The sequence below is a fragment of the Magallana gigas genome, chromosome 6, assembly GCF_963853765.1.
Source record: "Magallana gigas chromosome 6, xbMagGiga1.1, whole genome shotgun sequence".
Classification (NCBI taxonomy): Eukaryota; Metazoa; Mollusca; class Bivalvia; order Ostreida; family Ostreidae; genus Magallana; species Magallana gigas.
The window spans coordinates 31,903,310-31,928,102 of record NC_088858.1 but is presented as its reverse complement, the minus strand read 5'-3'; the positions used below and the strand labels follow the sequence as shown (position 1 = coordinate 31,928,102).

At 40.9% G+C, this 24,793-nt stretch overlaps 1 protein-coding gene across 3 annotated transcripts in view; it reads left to right on the top strand.

The window, feature by feature from the left end:
- The window catches only part of LOC105348209 (uncharacterized), a 94,457-nt gene that overhangs the window by 46,274 nt on the left and 23,390 nt on the right, over positions 1 to 24,793 (top strand). For all 3 annotated transcript variants that reach the window (XM_066087566.1, XM_066087565.1, XM_066087564.1), the window contains 45 exons: positions 170 to 385; positions 765 to 899; positions 1,185 to 2,480; positions 2,892 to 3,125; positions 3,312 to 3,499; positions 3,694 to 4,105; positions 4,418 to 5,353; positions 5,502 to 5,882; positions 6,002 to 6,394; positions 6,795 to 7,925; positions 8,119 to 8,236; positions 8,465 to 8,688; positions 8,978 to 9,403; positions 11,327 to 11,543; positions 11,951 to 12,165; positions 12,415 to 12,648; positions 13,010 to 13,261; positions 13,543 to 13,677; positions 13,854 to 13,964; positions 14,091 to 14,303; positions 14,644 to 14,811; positions 15,001 to 15,111; positions 15,223 to 15,408; positions 15,752 to 15,967; positions 16,100 to 16,381; positions 16,603 to 16,842; positions 17,550 to 17,816; positions 18,013 to 18,192; positions 18,434 to 18,541; positions 18,651 to 18,920; positions 19,101 to 19,310; positions 19,400 to 19,699; positions 19,803 to 19,958; positions 20,164 to 20,346; positions 20,610 to 20,771; positions 20,941 to 21,150; positions 21,283 to 21,462; positions 21,738 to 22,010; positions 22,304 to 22,438; positions 22,561 to 22,785; positions 22,933 to 23,064; positions 23,359 to 23,523; positions 23,672 to 23,794; positions 24,152 to 24,323; positions 24,563 to 24,738. In XM_066087566.1, coding sequence (XP_065943638.1) covers positions 170 to 385; positions 765 to 899; positions 1,185 to 2,480; positions 2,892 to 3,125; positions 3,312 to 3,499; positions 3,694 to 4,105; positions 4,418 to 5,353; positions 5,502 to 5,882; positions 6,002 to 6,394; positions 6,795 to 7,925; positions 8,119 to 8,236; positions 8,465 to 8,688; positions 8,978 to 9,403; positions 11,327 to 11,543; positions 11,951 to 12,165; positions 12,415 to 12,648; positions 13,010 to 13,261; positions 13,543 to 13,677; positions 13,854 to 13,964; positions 14,091 to 14,303; positions 14,644 to 14,811; positions 15,001 to 15,111; positions 15,223 to 15,408; positions 15,752 to 15,967; positions 16,100 to 16,381; positions 16,603 to 16,842; positions 17,550 to 17,816; positions 18,013 to 18,192; positions 18,434 to 18,541; positions 18,651 to 18,920; positions 19,101 to 19,310; positions 19,400 to 19,699; positions 19,803 to 19,958; positions 20,164 to 20,346; positions 20,610 to 20,771; positions 20,941 to 21,150; positions 21,283 to 21,462; positions 21,738 to 22,010; positions 22,304 to 22,438; positions 22,561 to 22,785; positions 22,933 to 23,064; positions 23,359 to 23,523; positions 23,672 to 23,794; positions 24,152 to 24,323; positions 24,563 to 24,738 — 12,297 coding nt within the window. The remainder of the gene's footprint in view (positions 1 to 169; positions 386 to 764; positions 900 to 1,184; positions 2,481 to 2,891; positions 3,126 to 3,311; positions 3,500 to 3,693; positions 4,106 to 4,417; positions 5,354 to 5,501; positions 5,883 to 6,001; positions 6,395 to 6,794; positions 7,926 to 8,118; positions 8,237 to 8,464; positions 8,689 to 8,977; positions 9,404 to 11,326; positions 11,544 to 11,950; positions 12,166 to 12,414; positions 12,649 to 13,009; positions 13,262 to 13,542; positions 13,678 to 13,853; positions 13,965 to 14,090; positions 14,304 to 14,643; positions 14,812 to 15,000; positions 15,112 to 15,222; positions 15,409 to 15,751; positions 15,968 to 16,099; positions 16,382 to 16,602; positions 16,843 to 17,549; positions 17,817 to 18,012; positions 18,193 to 18,433; positions 18,542 to 18,650; positions 18,921 to 19,100; positions 19,311 to 19,399; positions 19,700 to 19,802; positions 19,959 to 20,163; positions 20,347 to 20,609; positions 20,772 to 20,940; positions 21,151 to 21,282; positions 21,463 to 21,737; positions 22,011 to 22,303; positions 22,439 to 22,560; positions 22,786 to 22,932; positions 23,065 to 23,358; positions 23,524 to 23,671; positions 23,795 to 24,151; positions 24,324 to 24,562; positions 24,739 to 24,793) is intronic.

Here is a 24,793-nt window from a genome sequence, read left to right as displayed (position 1 = left end):
ATTTGAGATAAGAAAATGCACAATAAGGTATTAAATACAAGTGATATATAATAACTTTTATATATTAGATTGGAATTGTTTTTGCCATTTCTGAAAGAATACAGTGCATGTAAAAACACTGTATTGAAATAATGTTTTATAAAAATTATGTATTTTTTAAATTTTCCAGGCTATTTCTGTGACATTGTAAACTCCCCGGTTACGACTTACTCCCCCTACCCATGCCCAGTGGGCTACTACTGCCCAAATGGTACAGAGTCAAGCACCCACCATCCCTGTCCTGCCGGGACGTACAATCCCTATACCAAGAAACAAGAAGTCTCCGAGTGTACTGCATGTGATGCTGGCAAATACTGTGGAACCAATGGACTTAGTGTTGTTTCTGGTGAGTTGACTAAGTTATATTTTGGGGGCAAAGAAATATAGTCGAAGAGTTTTTGAAAATGTTCTTGCTCAGTCTGAAAATCAAATAACTAATTAAGAATTAGGTAATAAAAAATATCAGGAAATTAGAAACTTTGAAATACGATGATATGATTTGATAATATGAAGATCTGTTTTCCTATAGAAACCAAGATTGAATAATTGCTATATAGTTAAAATTGCTTGATAAATCGTGTAGGAGTTTTTGAGAATTTTCTGTTAACGTTATACATTGAATTTTAAATAAAAAAGTAAATAAGGATATTTCATATGCCTAAATTAATACTTTTCCTATAAAATTTTGAGTCACAACAAATTCAAGGTAATTTTGTTTTACACAGGGGACTGTTTGGCTCGGTACTGGTGTATGAATGGTTCCTCCACCTCCTCCCCCAACGACGGGGTCACAGGTCAGCTCTGTCCGGCTGGTAGTTACTGTATACAAGGAACCCCCGTACCAACCGCCTGCCCACTGGGTAAGTATAGTTTAACTATCAATTTTCGTAGATAAGACATGTACATTGAGTGCTTACACATAAACACTGCACTTCTGTAAAAGTGGTTATTTACACTAGTGGTGAAGTACCAGTACACTTTTTCTACCCTTAGTTATCAAATATACAGATATGTGATTTACTTCACTAAATTTTTTAATTTTTTTTACAACACACACATTGTATTTTTAAGCTTAAAGTGTAACTAATATTGATTTCCCCCAAACAACATTTTATTGAAACTATTTATCTGTTTTCTAACAATAGGTACCTGGTCCAACAGCACTGGACTAGCAACAGCTGGAGAGTGTACTGACTGCTCAGGAGGGCAATACTGTGATACCACTGGACTGACCTCACCCACAGGACCTTGTGCCCCAGGGTACTACTGTGCAGGAAAATCAATCACAGCCACACCCAATGACACTACGACTGGGGACCCATGTACAGTTGGACATTATTGCCCGGAGGGAACAGCTGTACCCATTCCTTGTCCTGATGGAAAGTACATGACCAACACAGGAGCTGCTGAATGCTGGAACTGCACACCAGGGCATTACTGCATCACTGGACTCACTCCCGATGATTGCCCTCCAGGGTATTATTGCCCTGAGGGCACAGGGCAAATTTGGGAATCCTGCCCTCTAGGAACTTTTAGTACCGCCACAGGTCTGTGGGATGCTGATAATTGTACACAGTGTACTGGAGGGTGGTACTGTGATAAGTTGAATGCCACAACTGTAGCAGGTAAATGTAATGCTGGATATTATTGTACATCAGGATCAAACACACCAACACCAGATGTCAACAACACGGGAGTGGCTGGCCCATGTCCCACTGGGCATTACTGCCCCCAGCAGACTACAACACCTCAACCATGTCCATTGGGAACCTTCAACAACGTGACTAAACTGACATTACAATCTCAATGCACTCCCTGCTCCTATGGAAAATACTGTGGCTCAACAGGCCTGACTGAACCTACAGGGGACTGCTGGGCAGGATTCTATTGTCTGCAAGGAGCTCAATCACCAAACAACCCAGTGGTGGATTCCACTGGAGGACCATGTCCCATTGGCAGTTACTGCCCTAATGGCACCTCGTACCCACTGGGATGCCCTGCTGGAACCTACAATCCATCAACTGGCCTTGCCGAATGTATACAGTGCCCAGCGGGCTACTATTGTCCAGAAAACTCAACCACTTACACAGGAAATGACTGTCCTAAAGGACATTACTGTCTAGCAGGAACGGGCAGCATGAACCAATACCCCTGCAGTATCGGAACCTATAATGACTACACAGGCAAGCAGTCCAGTGCAGACTGTGTACCATGTGAGCCTGGAAAATACTGTGCCACACCTGGCCTGTCCCTACCCACTGGGGACTGTACAGCAGGCTGGTACTGTGTGAGAGGGGCATGGTCTGACCAACCGGCAGATATCACTACCTTTAACTACACTATGTCCTCCTGTTTCTGTCCAGTCAACCAGACAGGCGGGAAGTGTCAGCCCGGGGAATACTGTCCAACAGGATCGGACCAACCACAGGCTTGTCTACCAGGTTAGTTCAGCACAACTGTAAATCTGTTTCCAAAAAGGACACTACACTGTGGATCAACTTAATGTAGTTGTGTTTTGCTTTCATTGACATAAAAGTGTGTTAATTGCAAATTAATGAAGAAATAATTCAAAGCAAAGGCTTTTGTTTTCCCATGTTTTCTAAATATAATATTATATCTAAACAGTTGAAATTGTAGCTAAAAAGCTACACTGCAATTGACTGGTTTAAGAATTTATGTATAGAAGTTCAGAGAGGTTAAAGGTTTGTTAATTTCGGTATATTTTAATATGCAGAAATTATTTATTTCGAGTGATTACTGTAGGTTATAACTGTTATATTTGCTAAAATGCAGAAAGTAAACACATAATCAAGCTAACATTGATTCATTATTCACCAATCTTGTGATTGTAGGATATTACTGTGGTTCCGCCGGACTATCCAATGTGACCGGTCCATGTGACGCAGGCTACTACTGTACCCTTGGTGCCACACGATCAGACCCACAGAATGATGCCACCGGGGGCACCTGTCCCGCTGGTCACTACTGTCCCCAGGGGACGGGCGTTCCCCAAGGATGCCCCCCTGGCTACTTCACCAATGCCACAGGAAACGTGGACTTTTCTGGATGTAAACTTTGCACAGAGGGTAAGGCTTCTATTTATACAGTTGAAGGTGTTTATTATAACCGGGGTTACCGTAATAATCAAAAGATGATTATTAATGTTGTAATTATCATTCTTCTCCGGTTTTGTCTTTTGGCAAGTCTTTTTCTTTGAAGTTCAAATGACCATGATTCAACATGTACTAGAAATTTATTTTGATATTTGGCAGGGTACTACTGTGAGACTACAGGACTGTCAGCTCCCACAGGGGAATGTTCTATGGGGTACTACTGCCCTGCTGGTCAGAATGTCAGTAACCCCACAGCCTACATCTGTACCCCAGGCCACTATTGTCCAGCTGGAAGCCCATCAGAGGTGTCCTGTTCCTCAGGCCTCTATCAGAACGAGGCAGGACAGGTGAGAAATTTAAGGGGGCCATGTGATGTTTACAGCTATCATCAATTCAGAAAAATAGATATTAATGTGCACCATTACTTTTTGAGAACTAAAGAGATATCTTGATTTTTATGATTGTACAGCAAATCATAACAAGAAAAAACATGTTTATGTATATTAAAGAGAAAGATAAATGTTGGGCTTTTAAATATCAGGGAAGCTGTAAGACCTGCCCAGAGGGCTACTTCTGTGATGGCACCATCCAAAACAACACCTTCTGCTCCACCGGTGTCCAGAACCCAACACCCTGTCAACCGGGCTATTACTGTCCCAACGGAACCAAGTACGCTACGGAGTTTGGCTGTCCCAATGGAACCTACAGTGACCAGTCTTATCTGAAACAAGCCGGCGAGTGTATCACCTGTCCGGGAGGGAAGTACTGCGGACAGGAAGGACTATCGGCGCCCTCTGGAGACTGTCATGGCGGCTACGTGTGTATACTTGGAGCCACTTCTGCTACACCAACTGATGGTACCACTGGCAAGATCTGTGACACTGGGGGTTACTGTCCAGTAGGGTCCAATAGCACCACATTGTGTCCACCAGGATCTTACAACCCAACACAAGGTAAAATGTCATAAGAAGTTTATAAAAAGATAGGGCTTTAATTCTGAAATTAGATACATGTTGTTTGATGTTGAAGTATACAAATGGCTTGAGCTTCTGCACAATGTCTCATTCTTTTTTTTTTTTTGGAATTGTAAAATGAAAATTATTTCATTTAAAGAAGATATTACATGTACTGTAATTTATTTATCTCCATCATACTTTTTAAGTTAAGTTATATTGATTCTTCAAAAGATTATTTTTTGAGTAAAGTTTTCTCTCTTGAAGTAAAGAGAATTGAAATTGAAAAGGTGTCCATTTAAATAATTGCAGGTCTGCAGGCCCTGTCAGAATGCACTGGATGCACCCCAGGAATGTTCTGTCCAAACTACGGCATGACTGCCCCACAAGGAAACTGTTCAGCTCAGTACTACTGTGCCGGCAATGCAACCATAGCCACCCCTAATGATGGAGTGACAGGCGACGTTTGTCCCATAGGCCATTACTGTCCAGAGGGAACCCCCACAGCTATTCCTTGTGACCCAGGCTACTACACAGATACCACCCTCAACTCTGTGTGTGACATCTGTCCGGCAGGTAAATACTGCACCACAGGATCCAACCCCCAGGCTTGCCCTGCTGGCTTCTATTGCCCTGAAGGCACTGGACATGTCTGGCAGTCTTGCCCAGCTGGTACTTTTAATCCAAGCACAGGTCTGTCCAATCTGACAGAGTGCACTCAATGTGATGGAGGATTCTACTGTGATGTTACCAACTTGACGGCAGTGGCGGGACAATGTGCGGCAGGGTATTTCTGCAGAAGCGGCTCAGATGACATGACACCTAGTGGTGCCACATCAGGTGATGCTGGTCCTTGCCCAGTGGGCCATTACTGTGTGGTCCAGACCCAAGACCCGACTCCCTGCCCAGCAGGGACTTTCAACAACCGCACCATGCTCCAAGCAGAATCTGAGTGTCAACAGTGTACACCAGGATATTACTGTGATGTGCCTGGCCTGCAGTACCCCACTGGAATCTGTAATGCTGGATTCTTCTGTGCTGGTGGATCCAATTCCTCTAGTCCTTCCTCCACTGATGCAACTGGAGGACCATGCCCAGCGGGCACTTACTGCCCAGCAGGAACTAGTGTGGCCATCAACTGCACAGCAGGAACCTACACCAATGCTGACCAGCAATCAAACTGTACTACATGCCCAGTGGGCTACTACTGTCCATCTGGCAGCAACAGCATAACTGCTTGTCCTCAAGGTAAAATGATTATTCTATTTCACTTACAAAATGCCTTGGGTTTTAAGCTTTTCATTTGACAATTTGGTGCCATCAAGTACATGTACATATTACAAACGTCAAGCTTTCTGGAATTTTGCAATTATAATGAATATGGAATTCTTTACAGGTTATTACTGCCCAGTTTCCACTGAATTTGCCTACCAATACCCCTGTCCAAATGGCACCTTCAACAACATCACAGGAGCCCAAGATTCCAGTCTCTGCCAGATTTGCCCACCAGGTGAATACTGTCCCACCCCTGGGCTAGCCCTGCCCACTGGGAAGTGTTCTGGAGGCTGGTACTGTACATCAGGCTCTTGGTCCAGTCAGCCAGCTGTGCTGGGTAATGACACGGGATCCACATGTGACTGTCCCGCCCAGAGTATTGGCGGCAAGTGTCAAGCAGGAACTTTCTGTCCTGAGGGGTCGTCTGCTCCCATTTCTTGTCTGGGAGGACATTATTGTGATGTGGCTGGTCTAGACAATGTCACTGGGGAGTGTTTACCAGGTAAATATACTCTTATATTTGGAAAAAACTAAATGTTCTAGAGAACAGAATGTTTAAAATGCATTGATTGCTTTCCTTTAGATTTTATAACCATATCTTCCTGTGATTTATTTAAACAGGCTACTACTGTACTGGAGGAGCAATTCTGATGAACCCTATCAACGAAACATATGGCGATATCTGTCCCAAGGGACACTACTGCCCACAGGCCAGCTCCTATGCCATCCCCTGTGCTGAGGGATCATACAACGACTGGTTTGGAGCCAACAACATCTCCACCTGTCTTCCATGTACTGCTGGCAAGTACTGTTCCGGAACTGGTCGAGCCTTGCCTAACGATGACTGTGATGTGGGCTGGTACTGTGTGGAAGGGTCCATTGTTCCTCAGCCGCCGGGAAGCCAGTGTCTGGCGGGGCATATGTGTCCCAAGGGAAGTCCTTCACAAACTCCTTGCCCATCCGGCTACTATCAGCCTCTTGCTGGACAAGGGGCTTGTATAGAGTGTCCAGCTGGTAAGTTTTAAAAAATGGCATTTATATAAAGTTGTAAAATATCTTTAAGCTTTGTTGATTCAGAATATAGTTATCTTTAAGCTTTGTTGATTCAGAATATAGTTATCTAAAACAAGAGTTGTAAAAAAAAAAAAAAAAGGGAAAGGAAAAAACTTTTAAAGTCATTTATGAAGTTCTTTGGGGAAAAAATATTACTTATTCTTGTTGTGCATTTTGACCAATTTTACAAATGAATGATTTTTTTTCTTCAAAGTTCTAACCTGTAGTAAATATTTCAATATAAATCTTGTGTTTGAACAACAGAATAAGACATATTTCTTATTGTTTTGTTAATGAAAATATGAAAGTTTATCTGATAAAGTACAATCATAAAGATCAATTTTGTTTTGTTTTCCTACAGGAAAATACTGCTCCCAGAGTGAGGCCATTGCAGAGCAGCAGAGTGGAGTGAACGCCTCTTCCCATGGAGTAGTCATGCCAAAGGATTGCCCAGCAGGATTCTACTGTCCGAACGGAACACAGACAGATCGGGAGAACCCTTGTGAAGTAGGCACCTACAGCAACACAACAGGCCTGGAGAGTCTAGCTGAATGTACCGACTGCCCGCCAGGCTACTACTGTGACTCTGAGAACATCACTGAGCCCACTGGGCAATGCTTTGCTGGATACTACTGTGTTCTGAAGTCTTCCTCTCCCACACCTTCGCTATCGGCCGCTGGCGGCCCCTGTCCCCAAGGAACCTACTGTGAGGTGGGCTGGTCTTATCCCACACCTTGTCCAAAGGGAACATTTGGTGACAGAGAGAAGCTTCCTTCACTGAACGACTGCACATTCTGTCCCCCAGGAGAATACTGCTCGTCTTCCAATCTAAATGCTTCCTCAGGGTCATGTTTGGCTGGATATTACTGCACAAATGGGTCAGAGGAAGCCAACCCTGTGGGTAAGACTTATGGTGATGAATGCCCTGCCGGTCACTATTGTCCAGACAAGAGCTACCAACCAACAGCATGTCCAGCAGGTTCTTACAATCCCAACACGAGGAGCACCAATCAGACAGCCTGCTTGTCATGTGACCCTGGTAAATTCTGTAACAGCACTGGGTTATCTGCCGTATCGGGAGACTGCACCCAAGGTTTCTACTGCACAGCAGGGGCAAGTTTATCAGCGCCCTACGATGGAATTACAGGAAACATCTGCCCAGCAGGCTCTTACTGCCCCTCAGGATCTCCACAACATTTGTTCTGTCCAAATGGCACCTACACCAACCATACTGGTGCCTCTTCTTGCTACGACTGCCCTGAGGGTTATTACTGTGTCAACAAAGACCGGGCAGAACTTTGTCCCCCGGGTTACTACTGTCCCTACCAGACTGGAGCGGACCTCCAGCCTTGCCCAGCGGGCACATACAACCCAGTGTCTGGTCTGGCCAATGTGAGCCAGTGTACACAGTGTGATGGAGGGAAGTACTGCCAGGTGCCAGGTCTGTCTGCTGTCAGTGGAAACTGTAACCCAGGATTCTTCTGTACATCTGGTAATTTATTATAACATTAACCAAACTTTTTATTATAATTATAATTGCTCTATGGATTGATTTTCAAATATTATCTGTGATACTTTTCAAAGGGAGGAAATAAGGTATTATTATGAATCATTGCAGCATTCTTTGAAATTATCTTTTTTTACCATTACATGTACCGGTATTTATGCATTGTGTTGTGTTATAGGTGTGGATACAGCCAGCCCTGCAGGAAACAACACGGGAGTGGGTGGGGTCTGTCCAGTAGGAAGTTACTGTCCGGAGGCCACCATTACTCCCCTGCCCTGTCCCCCAGGACAATACAGGTAACTAATTAAAAGAAAATTTGATGAATTAATTTAATCTTAAGATTAATTGTGACATAGAATTCATTTAATGCTGGAAACTGTAAAACATAAAAAAATTTGATGATTTGGAAATTTGGAAATTTTTTTATCAAAACAATCATTTGGAGATATATTGCTAAAAGTTTGGTTTGAGTAACACAATTGAAGAATACAAAGTTTTGATGTTTGTTTTGAATTGTTTTTCAGTGACAGCACTGGCCAGACAAACTGCACCCTGTGTCCTCTGGGTTACTACTGTGTGGAGAACTCAACAGCTTTCTCGGAACAACTCTGTCCCCCGGGCTACTACTGTCCAGTGGGAACTAGCAATCCTTACCAGTACCCTTGTCCCAAAGGAACGTATAACCCAGCCAATGCCAGCCACTCAATCAGCGATTGTCTTACCTGTCCACCTGGAGAGTACTGTGAAAGTCAGTACATTTGTACATGCATATTAAGTCTTTGTCTAGATGTATTGGGATTTAAATGCATTTTTAAAAAATGCTCTTATTTCATTCAACAAATTAAGGAATTTGCCTTTAATATTAAATTATGATTTATGCTAGCAATGCAAACATTAATATTATGGGTAAACTTGTAAAAATATGAATTTAAAATTAGAACTCAACTGACAATTTATTGTAGAGCAATATTTTTGAAGGTGTTTTGAGATCACACTATATGTATTTATTTATGATTCATAATTTTATCTTTTTCTAGCTGATGGTCTAGGTGCCACCTCTGGTAATTGTACAGCTGGGTGGTACTGCACAGGTGGTTCCTACATGGCCCAGCCCACCACCACAGCCAATCAGACCAATCTCCCAGACTGCACCTGTCCACTTGCCAATTACACAGGTGGGCAGTGCTGGCCAGGCACCTACTGTCCCAGTGGAGCAAACTACCCAGTCAACTGTGACCCTGGAAAGTACTGTATGCAATCAGGACTCACTGCCCCAGAGGGAAATTGTGACGCAGGATATTATTGCAATGCCAGCAGTACCCGCCCCGATCCCCCAGGAAATGTGTGTCCGGCAGGGTACTACTGTGAAGCAGGGTCAGGAACTCCTACACCTTGTCCCGCAGGAACCATGTCCAATACAGTTGGAAACACCAACTCCAGTAACTGCCTGCAGTGTACACCAGGTAAGAGAGAGAAGGAAAGAAAAAAGGAATAGGGAAAGGAAGAAAAGGGGAAATAAAGAATGAATAGGAAAGAGAGAAAAAGAAAGTTTTAAAAAAGTAGAAAGGATTCATATAAATTAAAATTCTTGAATATAATTCATACAAGATTGTTAAATGAAATCTTATTGGAAGTTAATTTCTTACGATAACACTTGATCAAAACTCAGAAGATCTTTATTATGTCTCCCCTTTCAAAGGGGAGACATATTGTTTTTGTCGACTTTCTTATTCTTCTTCTTATTCTTCTTATTCTTCTTCATCCAAATTTGTCCAAGCCGTAACTTAAATACCCTTTGACATTAAGACTTTAAACTTAGAACATAGGTAGATGGTATTGAGAAGGAGTGCACGCCACCAAAATTTTTGACCTTGACCTATTTTCTTTTTCAAGGTCAAGTGTCTTATAAAAAATAGAGTTTGGACTATAACACAAAATTCCTTAAACATACAAACTTTTTACTTGTATCATAGATATATGGTATATAGTCCAGTTGAACCTTACCAAAATGTTTGACCTTGACCTTAAAATTTTATTTCAAGGTCAAATCAGAAAAAACTTCATTGTTCACCTCCTAAATATTCTTTGACAGAAGGACTTCAAACTTTAAACAAAGAACAATTATAATACACTGAGGTGTACTATTGATAAATATTTGACCTTGACCTTGTTTTACTCAAGGTCAACTAGAGAAAAATAATTAAATTTTGTCTGGGTGGTACCTTAGATACCTTTTGACATTAAGACTTCAAACTTGGAACATAGGTAGATGGTATTAAGAAAAAGTGCAGGCTATCATAATTTTTGACCTTGACCTATTATCTTCTTCAAGGTCAAGCGTTTTATAAAAAATATAGTCCGGACCATAACACATGACTCCTTAATCATACAATCTTTTAACTTGTATCATACATAGATGGTATATAGTCCAGTTCAACCTTATCAAAATTTTTGACCTTAACTTAAAAATTATATTTCAAGGTCAAATTAGAAAAAACTTCATTGTTCACCTCCTAAATATTCTTTGACAGAAGGACTTCAAACTTTACACAAAGAACAATTATAATACACTGAGGTGTACTATTGATAAATATTTGACCTTGACCTTGTTTTACTCAAGGTCAACTTGAGAAAAAATAATTAAATTTTGTCTGGGTGATAACTTAGATACCTTTTGACATTAAGACTTCAAACTTTTAACGTAGGTAGATGGTATTAAGAAGAAGTGCACGCCATCAAAATTTTTGACCTTGACTTATTATCTTCTTCAAGGTCAAGCGTTTTATAAAATATATAGTCCGGACCATAACACAAGACTCCTTAATCATACAATCTTTTAACTTGTATCATACATAGATGGTATATAGTCCAGTTCAACCTTACCAAAATGTTTGACCTTGACCTAAAAATTATATTTCAAGGTCAAATTAGAAAAAACTTCATTGTTCACCTCCTAAATATTCTTTGACAGAAGGACTTCAAACTTTACACAAAGATTAATTATAATACACTGAGGTGTACTATTGATTAATATTTGACCTTGACCTTGTTTTACTCAAGGTCAAATTAAAAATAATTAAATTTTGTCTGGGTGGTAACTTGGATAGCTTTTGACATTAAGGCTTCAAACTTGGAACATAGGTAGATGGTATTGAGAAGGAGTGCACGCCTCCATAATTTTTGACCTTGACCAATCTTGTGTCTCAAGTTAATTCATTTTCTAAACTGTATCATATAAGGATGATATCTAACATATAACTGACTTCATTCTTTTTCACTTATTAAATTTGCCCCATATTACAATCCTTTGGGAGAAGGGGAGACATGTGTTTTTTTGTATAAAAAAACAATACCCACTAGTTAATTTTATGTTTAATATCGAACAGGTTACTATTGTGCTGGAACTGCAAATACAAATATGACAGGCCCCTGCTCAGCAGGATTCTACTGCCCAGGGGGTCAGGACAGTGCCACACCCCTGGACTACAACTGTACCATGGGTCACTACTGCCCTGCTGGGTCAGACCAGCCTGTGCCTTGTTCTGCTGGGTCATACCAGGACAATACCGGGTCCACCTCCTGTCTACCATGTCCAGCTGGAAGGTACATTCAATTCTTACTGCAGTTTTGTAAATTGATATTACTTTTCAGCAAAAAGGATTAAACTGTTAATTAAAGATACAACAAAAACTTCACAACATTTTGAAGACACATGACAATTTTTGCAGAAATACAGCAAAATGTGATACATCCATTCAATTCAGTTTTTTGCCATTCCAAATAAAATCATCATTCCCAAATGGCATGAAATTTATTTTCATAAATATTTGTTAAATCATACAATTTAAAAACAGAACAAATTAATAGAATTACAATTAAATTAACTATTGCAAACTATTAGTAAAAAATTATTGAAAAAGTTAAATCAGAAACAAAATATTTTCCTTGTCTTAAAATGCTAAATTAACATAATTATGGCAATGTAAAAATTTTAGTGTATTTTTTTAAAGTTATTGTGACCCAGTGGAAGCAGCAGCCTCCCTTGGAATCAATGGAACTGGTGTTGTGACCCCTACAGACTGTCCCCAAGGTCATTATTGCCCGACCAGCACCCCCAGCAGCACCACCTACCCCTGTCCAGTGGGGACTTTCAACAATGACACCAAACTCCAAGCTGCCAGCTCCTGTCTCCCCTGTACTGCAGGCTTCTACTGTGACGCTCCAGGTAAAAACTCTCTCAAGATACTTGTCAGGTATTTCCAGGAGTCAGTTGAACATACCTGTATTTAAGCATGTACTTTACATCTAAAAATAGACAAACTAAAAAAACTCTCAAAATCAAATCAGGAAAAAAAAAATGTTTGAAAACTAAAGCATTTCTAATGTAATTTATTTCTATAAAAAAAAGGTATAAATGAAAGTTTTAGTAAATGACATTTACACTATAACGAATGAATTTACCTTCAAATTGTAGGCTTGATGGAACCTACTGCTCCGTGTGGTGCTGGATATGTGTGCTCCAGTGGTGCTAACTCCTCCTCCCCAACAGATGGAACCACTGGATACATCTGTCCAATGGGAGCCTACTGTCCGGCTGGTTCTGGACAGGAGACAAAGTGTCCAGTAGGAACCTTCAGTAACCTCACCGGTCTCCATAATGTCTCCTCCTGTGAACAGTGCACACCTGGATGGTACTGTAATGTACAAGGTACGTGATGAGGCCCAGAGAGGGTCTGTAAAATGAAGATATTAGTTCTATATAAAAAAAATCCTTGACAAAGCTTTAGTATACTGTACAAATGTACATCCATAACTAAAACATGGTAAAGAGTTATGATCATATAAAAATTATTTTGAGCTCTGACCAATGTTTTTAAAATGTCAGTGATTGTGATATAAAAAGTTATGGTATGAATATTTAACTCCTGTAATGATAAAGAAAGCATATACTTATATGTTTTCACTCAGATCATTTTCCTTGGTCATGGAGAAGAAAATGCATAATGATCATAACAATGTTATTGATTGACAAGCCTATAATACTTGTTTGGTCATATATGTACATGTAGGTCTGACTTCACCTGCTGGTAAATGTATGGCCGGTCACTACTGCCTGCTGGGATCCACAGAGCAGAACCCCATCGGTCAGTCCTACGGGGACTACTGTACAGCAGGGCACTACTGTCCAGAGGGCACAGGATCCCCAGTCCCCTGCCCGATCGGTACCTACCTCCCCAGCACTGGGCAGTCCATGCTGGCCCATTGCATCGATTGTGCCCTGGGCAAATACTGTGACACTGTTGGGCAGGCCAACTACACAGGTAAAGATTATCCAATTATCTGTAGACTGTTTTTATCTGGTTGCACACACTGCAAATATTCTTATGCATGTAGAATTTATGGACGATTTAATTCTATAAAGATGGGATTACCTTGGTTTGGGACAGTATGTATGAATTATGCATAAAAACAATTATATTTTCCTAAAAAAAAAATTCAGATGGAAAAAAAGGGAGAATCAATGCAAATTATGTTGATTCATTATCAAGTGTTTTACCAAATAATATATGATTTCATAAACAATGCATGGTTTGACGTGTAGGAGACTGTGATGCTGGCTTCTACTGTGACCGTGGAGCCAATGTGAGTCAGCCCACTGATGGAGTGACAGGAGGGGTGTGTCCTGCAGGAAATTATTGCCCTCAGGGCACAGCGGTGCCCATACCTTGTGAAGATGGTAAGGCGCAGCATTAAAAAGAAACATCACATTACGTACATAAAAACATACATTCATGAAAAAACCCACACATAAATTATTCTTCTTTTAAATTTTGATTTCTGATTATTATTGAAAGAATGAGTGTATATTGTTTAATATCTTTTAAGTTCATGAAAATTGTATTTTTCTTCCAGGAACATACATGAACCACACCCAGGCTAGTTTGTGTGACTCTTGCCCTCCCAGATATTACTGTGTCAACAAAGACAGAGCGGACCCCTGCCCAGTGGGCAAATACTGTATTGGTATGTCTTAGCTTGTCTTGATGAGAATTTGCATATGCAGTGAAAATTTTTCTTCATGTCAGTAGGTATTTTAAAAAAGGTTAATGAAATAGTATCAGCAAACTACATGTATCTTTGTTGTTTCAGGAAACACTGGCTTTAACTACTCGCTGTGTCCAGCTGGTACCTACAACCCGACAGAGCTACTAATGTCTGAGTCGGAGTGTAAGCAGTGCGATGGAGGGTACTACTGTGATGTCCCGGGACTGTCCAACATGACCGCCCAGTGTGCAGAGGGGTACTATTGTCAGAGTGGAGTCGACACAGCAGCCCCCAGCAACAACAACACAGGATTTGGGGGTAAGATGATAGGCCTATAAAGCGGTAATTCGGAATTTTGGGCTAAGATGGTAGGTCATGTAAAAGGGTAATTACAGGATTTGCGGTTAAGAAAGTAGATTGGGAAAATTAGAACTCCTGCTTATATTAATGTTTTACACTAGATGTAGGAGTATTATAAAGAACATGACTTAACAATTAAAATTTATGAAGAATGAAATAATCCAAAAGCAGTCCATATATACTGTCATATACATCTTACAGTTGGATCATTTATAAATACCAGTAATGCTAGAGTTTCTTTCAAATGATAGATGATAAGTTTCTGCTTCTATGTTTGAGATGATTTTTTCATTAACAGGAGGATGCCCTGAGTCCCACTATTGCCCTCTGGGAACCACAGATCCCATTGCTTGTCCCGCAGGAACCTACAATGACCTCACCCACCAGAAGATCTGTAAGAGCTGTGAGCCTGGCTACTACTGTGTGGCCAACTCCACAACCTACCTGTCCACACCTTGTCCAACAGGTAAAAAAAAGTAGAAGAAATGAAATCATATGCCTTACTTTAGATATCCATATCAGATTCTTCAAATATAGTGAGCTTGGGGTTCAGGAATTGTACCACATGGTCAAATGCTAAAAAATGTCATGGCTTAATTATACATGTATATGAGTGAAATCTTTTGATTGATATTTGACATCTGAATCTTTCCAGGTTCCTATTGCCCCAGTGGTACGAAACATGCCACAGAACATCTATGTCCAGCAGGAACTTACAACAACAAAACAGGGGCCAACAGTGAATTTGATTGCCTCCCTTGTACAGGCAAGTGCTTGGATTTTTTTCCTGTCTTTTTTTTTTGGTGAGCATTATAACAGGAAGTTAGTATGCGTTTAATTAACACTTTAGTTATTTTCAAATTATTTGTTTGACCAGGTGGTAAATACTGTAATGGTGATGGTCTAGCGGAGCCCACTGGAGACTGTGCCCCAGGGTGGTACTGTTCGGGTGGTGCCTACACAGACAAACCCACCACCTACGTCAACTCCACCACCCTGTACAGCACCAACTACTCCTGTCCGGTGTACGCTCTCAACAACACCGGCGGAATTTGTGAGCCAGGTAATGTAAATCAACAGTTTCTTTCTACAGGAAGTTTTTTTTATGGTAACCGTGTTAAGTATATTACTTTTCTGTTGGGCAGATTGATAAAGTTTGGCAAAATATGATGTGACAGCAATTAATATGCATCATTGAATTTTCCACCATCAAAAATTCTGCCAAACTATATTTGCCAAAAATGGCAATAATTGTGAAGACTCAGATTCAAGATGATTTGCTTTGGAACTGTTAGCTAAAGCTTCACATTGATTTATTTAATAGAATATTGGGTAGTTAGCCATATTTGGCCATTTTATGATCAATGCAAGAGAAATTTTAATGGAATTTTCATCTCTTTCTACAGGATACTATTGTCCAGCAGGAAGTAGCCAAGCCCTCTCATGCAGTCTGGGTAAATACTGTGAGACCTACGAGCTTTCCACTCCCACAGGAAACTGTTCTGCTGGCTATTTCTGTAATGGAACGGCCAGTGTTCCCAATCCCAAGGAGTGTGACATGGGCTACTACTGCCCAGAGGGCACCACAATGCAGATGGCATGTTCCCCTGGAACATTCTCAAGTAAGTCTGAACTGTTATTTCACTTTAAAGGTAAATGAAAAACTAAAGGTTTCTAATGGCATGTTTAAAATATCAAGTGAGGAAAGTATCAAAAATAAAAGTTTCTTTTTATGATTAACCTTCAAATTTCAGATCGCACAGGCAACACCAATGATTCATTCTGCCTGCTCTGTACCGCCGGTGAATACTGTCAGGATTATGGACTTGCCCTACCAAATGGAGATTGCTTTGCTGGGTATTATTGCCCAGAGGGCCAGGATGTGCCACAGCCCACCAATTACGCCTGCAGCCCAGGGCATTTCTGTGAAATTGGAAGTTGGAATGAGACAGGATGTCCATCAGGAATGTACCAGCCCCACTGGGCCAGATCTACATGTGAAATATGCCCAGCAGGCTCCTACTGCAAAGCATTTGGTAAAGTCTATTGCAAACTTGTTAATACTTCATTCTAAAGACCAGAAAAATCTTGTTAAAGGAACATATTTGAATGACATTTATCACTCTTCCTTACTTAATGATTCATTTCTCATGTTAGAGATACATGTACGTAGAATTGCTGAAAATAGTAGCAGTGTGCATCAATTTTCAACATTTGTTTTACCTTAATTATCACATTAATCTCTTTCACTTTACAGGTGACTATGAGGTATTAGACGCCCCCAATGTGACCCTATCAGGGAATTATACTAACAGATACAGAAGTTACCGAGGCGTGTCTGTCCCCACAGCCTGTCCCCCGGGCTCCTACTGTCCCGCGGGAACCAAGGATGCCATGGAGTACCTCTGTCTGGAAGGAACCTACAGTAACAAGACCAGTCTGAACAACTACACACAGTGCACGGCTTGTGACCCCGGCTACTACTGCAGTGGACAAGGTATAATGTCTATAAGGCGATAAATTTTTTTTAATTGGATTAGGGTTTTTTATTTAAACAATTGGATCGGTAGGTCGAAAAAAAAAGAAAGAACAAAAACCTGGCAAACTTCAAAAAAATAAAATAAGTCTTATGTTTTGTTCTGATTTGTTTGATTTCTGTCCAAATTCTTGGAGAGTGGAGCAAGTTGTAGACTGCTCCACCCAGCAAGTTGATTCTTGGCTACCCGTACTTCTGTCTGATGATACGAGGGTTCTTTCACTTCCAAGAACTTCTGACACCGCTGGCCCCACAGTATATGTGGGACAACAAGTCTTAAACAACAGTTTAATGTCATTTTTGCAAATGACAGATATGTGAAAGTATGCCATTTAAATGATAAAACACAAACCACCGTTAGACAACATGGCAGGTATTTGGAAAAGTGCATTTTATTTTTTTTCTAAAAGTCAAAAAAATTCAGTCGGCGGATGCGTAATCCAACTAATAAAAAAACGTTCGCCTAACTTAATCAGGTAGGATCAAACCACATCTCTAATTGAAAAATTGCTTAACGGAAAGTTGTGAAAACAGTTAGACATTTCTTTAACGATACTGTAGTTTGTCCCTTTATGTTTACTGTTACCAAAATTAAATTGTTATTTTCACTTAACTCAGTACTGAAGGACTTCAAATGAATGAACATTTTGTTCTTTGATCAATTACAGGAAACACTGACTCTGTGACCCAGTGCTCTGCTGGTTACTACTGCACAAGTGGTGCCTACAACTCCACCCCCACAGACGGAACCACCGGCAACATCTGCCCACCGGGCAGATATTGTGAAGTGGGCAGCATCACTGGAGTAGGCTGCCCAGTGGGCACCTTCAGTAATCAGGCTGGGCTGAAGAGCAGCTCCGAGTGTACAAACTGTACTGGAGGGTACTACTGTGGAAGTACAGGACTAACTGTAGAGTCTGGGCTCTGCCATGCAGGTAAGAGAATGATGGAAACTTTTGTGTGTATTAAATTATCTTTCAGTTCACCTGGATAAGTGTGTAATGAATCAATATTCAATTATCCTGGATTCATGAAATTTTCTAGTTGGATAAGCGAATGAATTTCCAAAAGCTAAAACTTCGTAAAAAATTATTAAGTTACCAATACACTTGACATTTTCTGTATGCTCAGGTTACTTCTGTACCCTGGGATCAGAAGAACCCGCCCCTGTGGGTAAAACTTATGGAGATGTGTGTCCTGCTGGCTACTACTGTAACAATGGCACCCACACCCCTGCTCCCTGTCCCCCGGGGACATTCCTCAACTCCACGGGCATGGGAGACATCGACAACTGCCTTCAGTGTTCTCCAGGTAAATAACACTTAATGTAATGTAAATAACACACACTACAGTTATGAAGCTTCAAAATTAAAGGATTTTTTTAAAAATTGTCATCTTTTCCATTGATAAGGCAGTATTAAGACTTTACAATACTAGACGTTTTTTGCATCACGCAAGTGACAATTTTGAAATATTTGTTTACATCTTGATATAAAAAATCAAATGGCTACATTTGTATTACATTATGACTATTTTGATGCTTTGATTACAGGATACTACTGTGATGCACATGGACAGACAGCCATTACAGCTGAGTGCGCTGCTGGTCACTATTGCACCTTGGGAGCAAACACATCTACTCCAACAGATGGCAGCACAGGTAACCCCAAAAATCTCACTTATATTTGTTATACAAGTTACTAAGTCTTTTGCAGAAGGATTGTCTTATATATATTCAACCTCATCTACTCTGTTATTTCTTTCTACAGGGAACATTTGCCCAGAAGGCCATTACTGTATCCAAGGGTCCAGCAAACCAGAGCCGTGTGGAAATGGAACATACATGAACCACACTGGGGCCTTTGCCTGTTATGTCTGCCCTGCTGGTCATTACTGTGTGAACAGGGACAGGGCTGATGTCTGTCTCCAGGGCTACTACTGCCCAGAGGGCACTGGGGCCGATCTCCAGCCCTGCCCAACAGGCACATTTGGAAACACCACAGGACTCATCAATGAAACTCAGTGTACTCCTTGTACAGGTAATAATACAGAATTATAGAAAATTATTAATTTACAGTACTGTAATTATTGTGGTTTAAACAGACAAGTTTTATAACTACAAATCACAAAAAGTCATAGCTTAACCCTTTTGTTCCTAATTTAGAAGTTTAGTGTTATTGTATTGAGAAATATTTTGAAATGTTGACCTATATTTGAAGGTGGCTCTTTCTGTGGGACTCCTGGAGCCTCACAGCCTGATGGAGAGTGCTTGGCAGGCTATTATTGTGAGACGGGAGTAGACACAGCTACACCCACAGACTCTGGAGCCCACAAAGGAATTGGAGGACAGTGCCCACTTGGATCATACTGTCCGAAGGGATCAACCACACCAACACCATGTGCTGCTGGCTCATATACCAGTGTCAAACGTAAGAAAAATCTCACAATTTTCTAGGAAATTTTATGCTTACATTACTATCAGTACTTTGATTTTAACAAAATATTTTTATATTTTTAGAAAAGGGATCATGTGATCAGTGCACTGGTGGGTACTATTGTGTACAGAACACCAGTGACCCCAACTCCTTCCCCTGCCCTGTGGGTCACTACTGCCCCCCAGGCACTCAGTATGACACCCAGTACAAGTGTTCCTCGGGCTCCTACAATCCACTGCCCACCCAGAGCAGCTCTACGGCCTGTAAGCTGTGTGACGCAGGCACCTACTGCTTTGGGGACGGACTTAGTGCCCCAACAGGAAACTGTAGCCAAGGCTGGTTCTGTACTGGAGGGGCCTCAGAGTCCAAACCACTGGTGCTTGGTAAGTTTTTGCCTTTATGACAAGGAGTAAGTCTCATATTTACTATTAACTAATATATGTATTATACATTTGAGATTTTAAAAATGATGTCTGTTTTCTACAGGTAACTACACCAGTATAGATGTGTGTACCTGCCCTGCCAACAACTATACAGGGGGTAAGTGTCAGCCGGGCTCCTTTTGTCCTGAGGGATCCTCCGCCCCCACCTCCTGTACCGCAGGGATGTACTGTGATGACTACGAGTTGGCCACACCTAAAGGTTTGTAATAGTACTTTTGAGTACTGTGTGGAGATACAGTACCTCACCAGAATTTTTTATAAGCATATTTGAAGTTTACAGCTAGGATATAATGATTTATTTTTGGAAATTAACACATTCACACATTTTATGAGAGATAATAAAATAAAAATTTTTATGACTGCCTGCATGAAAGTCTTGTATAAACTTTTTTCTCTGTTCTTAGGAAATTGTCAAGCTGGGTACTATTGCCCCACCGGTCAGACAGAGGCCAATCCTGCCCCATTCCTGTGTATTGCTGGTCACTACTGTGAGGAGGGGTCAGGCACACCCACTCAGTGTCCAATCGGAACTTTCTCCAATGCCACCGGAAACAGCAATGTCACGAACTGTAAACCCTGTACCGCAGGTGAGAAAGCTTTTATATTAGAAAACGATTGCATTTTCAAAAAGTATATTATAACTGTATTGACAAACCTGATGATGAAATGTAAATCATTGACGACAGTATTTAGTGAAAATTGACCTATGAAGGAAGAATCTAATTTCTCATCTCTGTGAAATATGAAATACTTCGGATGCAATGTAGTATTGCACGCAGCAGTTGTTTGTGAAATGAACAACTGTACATTATTTTTCTTATCTAACTTGTACCTCATGACTGCATTGTAGGGTTCTATTGTGATGGCCTGGGTCTAGTTGCTGAAACAGGGCCATGCACTGCAGGATACTATTGCCCTGAGGGTCAAACCACAGGGGCTCCAACAGCCTTTGTATGCCCTACTGGATCATACTGCCCTACAGGAAGTGCCCTACCAAACATTTGTCCAAGAGGTAAGATTGTTGATTGTCTATAAATCAGGTCTCTTATAAATTAAACTAAGTTTAACTGGATTAGGCTTCATGGGAATTTTTGATCTGTAATTACATTGGAGTTTCAAAAGGTTGCATGGAAATTCATTAGAAATATATTAAGTATCTAATAATAAAATTTTTTGTACAGGTAAATACAACTATCAAACAACACAGGCCACCTGTCTGGACTGTCCGGCCGGTAAATACTGTGACCCCTATGAGAATGGAAATGTAACAGGAATCGTGACCCCTCTGAGCTGTCCTGCAGGGTACTACTGCCCCCTGGCCACCGGCTACAACATGACCAACCCCTGTCCCTCCGGAACTTACAGTCCTTCCACAGACCTCGATGCAGCTGGTGAGTGCTGAGTCATTGAAATATCATTTACAGCTAATACAGAAGAGTGCTTCTGAGTTCAGCTAAATATATTCCAGAACATGAAATGTATACTGTTAGTTTTTTAATGAAACACAATTTATTTCATTTCAGCTTCGTGCGGTTCCTGTGACCCAGGTAAATACTGCCAGACCCCGGGCCTGACCGCCCCAGAGGGAGACTGTGCCACCGGTCACTGGTGTATGTTTGGAGCCAACACCTCCACCCCCACAGATGGTACCACCGGGGATGTGTGCCCCCAGGGAAGCTACTGTCCAGTAGGCAGCACAAGAGGTAGGAACTTACAAACTGTTTTGCTGTAGATATAAAGTACCTACCAGTAGTCTAGAAGTATGGACTTACAGACTGCCATGCTGTTGATATAATTAAAAGTACTTAGCAGTATCAGACTTTCTCACTTGAGGACGGAAGGGTCTTGGCCATTCCTCTCCCTTTGGTTGTGTGATCACTCTTCTGCACATGACATCATACAATGTAAGATGCTGAAAAAATCTTATCTAATATTTCATTTCATATGTTTCATATTGTATTTCATTTGCTTCTTGTAGGAGATTACTGTCCACAAGGAACTTTTGGCAACACCACTGGACTGAGGTCAGCCAATGAGTGCATTGCCTGTGAGCCAGGGTACTACTGCCCCACCCAGGGGCACGTCAAGCCATACGACCAGTGTAACGCTGGCTACTACTGCTCTGGAGGCTCCATAGAGGCCAATCCAGTGGCAAAGAGCTATGGTTACGTGTGTCCCGTGGGACATTACTGTCCCAAGGGAACCCCAGTCCTGGTACCATGTCCCAAAGGAACCTACCAACCAGGCACAGGTATATAGTGCTTAATAATGATGTTGCCTGTTTGTGCAACTGTTTTTGAGATTACAATTTGTGCAACTGTTTTTGTCATATTGCTGACAATTTTAACAAAGAGTATCAGCTTTTTATCCTAAATTGAAAAGTTTTGAAGAAAGAAATTTTGATTAGGTTTCCTGTTTACTAAGATAGTATCATGAGCAGAATTTGCTGTATCTCAATCTTGTTATTCTATATATGTCATATACTAGTACTGAATATTCCCTTAAAATTAATTCGCTGTTATATGAAAAACTCTTCTCTCACAGGAAAAACTCAGTTGTCAGACTGTGTGAACTGTTCGCCGGGCCGGTACTGTCTGGAGTCTGGAAATGACACCACAACAGCTGACTGTCAGGCCGGCTACTACTGTGTCAGTAAAGCCGAAATTCCCAACCCAACAGGTACACTATCATTAAAGATATAAAAAAATATATATTTTCTAGTAATATACATGATACAATACTCTATTTCTGAATCATTTAGCCCTGGTTTTTCATTATTCTGTGAATATTTGTGTTAACAGATGGAACAACGGGAGACATATGCCCCATTGGTCATTACTGCCCCACCGGTTCGTCCACTCCTCAGCCGTGCAGCTCATCAACCTACATGAACCACACAGGTGCTGCAGCCTGTTACACCTGCCCCCAGGGCTACTTCTGTACCTCTGGCAGCACTGCTGATCCTTGCCCCCAGGGTTATTACTGTCCGATTGGAACTGGCACAGACAAGAAACCTTGCCCCGTGGGTAAGTACCATAGTGACTGTATATAATTATCATTTGTTGTATTGATACAGGTACAAGTAAATTTAATTGGTTGTATTAATATAATTAGTACATGTACATAATATGTAATTTGAGGAGGAACTAATTTGATTGGATGTATTGATACAGGTACTTTCGGAGCAACAGACAGACTGAGCAATGAGACGGAGTGTACGGCCTGTACGGGCGGCCATTACTGTGACTCCCAGGCCCTCACCCAGCCCGCCGGGGGGTGCAGCGCAGGATATTACTGTATCTCAGGTACTCGACAAAATAAACATTAAAACATTGCAACTAATTTACACATCAACTTATTCAGTCTTTAATATTTATAAATGTTTGATGCAAAATAATCACCTAGTAAGGAAACAAAATGTTAGACTAAGTTCAATGGAGTGTAATTGTAAATCTATCAATTTTTTTATGAACCCATTTTAATCATTCATTTGAGTTATTTTTCAAATCAAGTAATTATCCAATGCTTTAATTGTAACTAGCTGGTATTTTGTAAGAACTTTTTATCAATACTTACATTTGCTGTTGTTTGCTGTTTAGGCGTTAACATCGCCTCACCTGCTGTGGCTGGATCATTCCTCGGAGATGGAGGGGTTTGTCCCCCTGGAACGGAATGTCCATTCAATTCCAGCTACCCAACACCTTGTGCTCCTGGAAAATATGCTCCAATGGCGACGACAGCAGCTTGTAATGATTGTCCAGCAGGTAATTTATATTCCAACTCCAACTTCTTTCTTGGACTGTCGTATTAGAAGATTAATTTGTAAATTCATAGATTATGATCCTGTACATCACTTGTAATGTAATGTTGTTAGTTAGTTATATTTTGACCTCTGACTTTTGTGAATGACAGGTTACTATTGTGTGAACGCTACCATCACCCCCACCATCTGTCCTGTGGGCCATTACTGTCCCAAGAACACTGAGTTTGACCAACACTACCCCTGTCCTCCGGGAACTTACTTCAACCAGACAGGTCAGGAGATTCTATCCATATAGTGCATAGAAATGTTACAAACTTTGTCACAGTGACTATAATTGTGTATTGGTGTATAATATTTTTGGATATGTCATGTACAAATTCTTAAAGGTTTAAATGTCTCCCTTCTTAAAAAATTGATGAGCATGCTCATGCTGTCAATGCTACAGCATAAAAGGATCATTTTTGGGGAACTTTTGGATTACTTTTTGATGAAGAAATTTCTATTCTATACTTACATGTTTAAGTATTTAGCTTGTAAAGTTTAGTCATCTTATTGCAACTTGAGAATATTTCTGTCTCAACTTGACAATATTTAAAAAAAAAAATGAAATCTGTTGCATTCCATTTCAGGTGCCTTGGCAGAGACAGACTGTATGGACTGTCCCCCTGGACAGTATTGTGAGGGAACTGGAAATGTCTTCCCAACAGGATTCTGTGACGAGGGATTCTGGTGTGGAGGGAAATCTTTCCAAAGACGGCCGTACGACACGGGGAATCTCACCGTCATCAATGGAACTACCAAGTAAGCAAACTCTATGTATTTTCTCTTCTTCCTGAAACATTTGGGAACTTTATACAAAATGAAATTTTATAAACATGCTATGCCATGTACACCACATCAAGTTATAAAATTCTACAAACTTTTAATGTTATGCCATATAGTCAAATCATGAAACCCCATGAAATTAGTGAATAAATGCTATGCCATTTTAAGTCCAAATGTCAAGTCAATGTACTCAACAGCTGTCTGTTATCTTTCAGTGACCTATATTCCAATGACACCTGCGCCCCTCTGTGGGGATGTGTGTGCCCAGCTTTCCAGATGACCAGTGGTGGTATCTGCCCCATGGGATACTACTGCCCAGTGGGATCCTCCCAGCCCTCGGCCTGTACCCCAGGAATGTACTGCGAGACTCCAGGGCTGCCTCTACCTACAGGTGCAGATTTAGACAATGTTATCATGTTCAATTTGTATTTTATACTTGATACTTT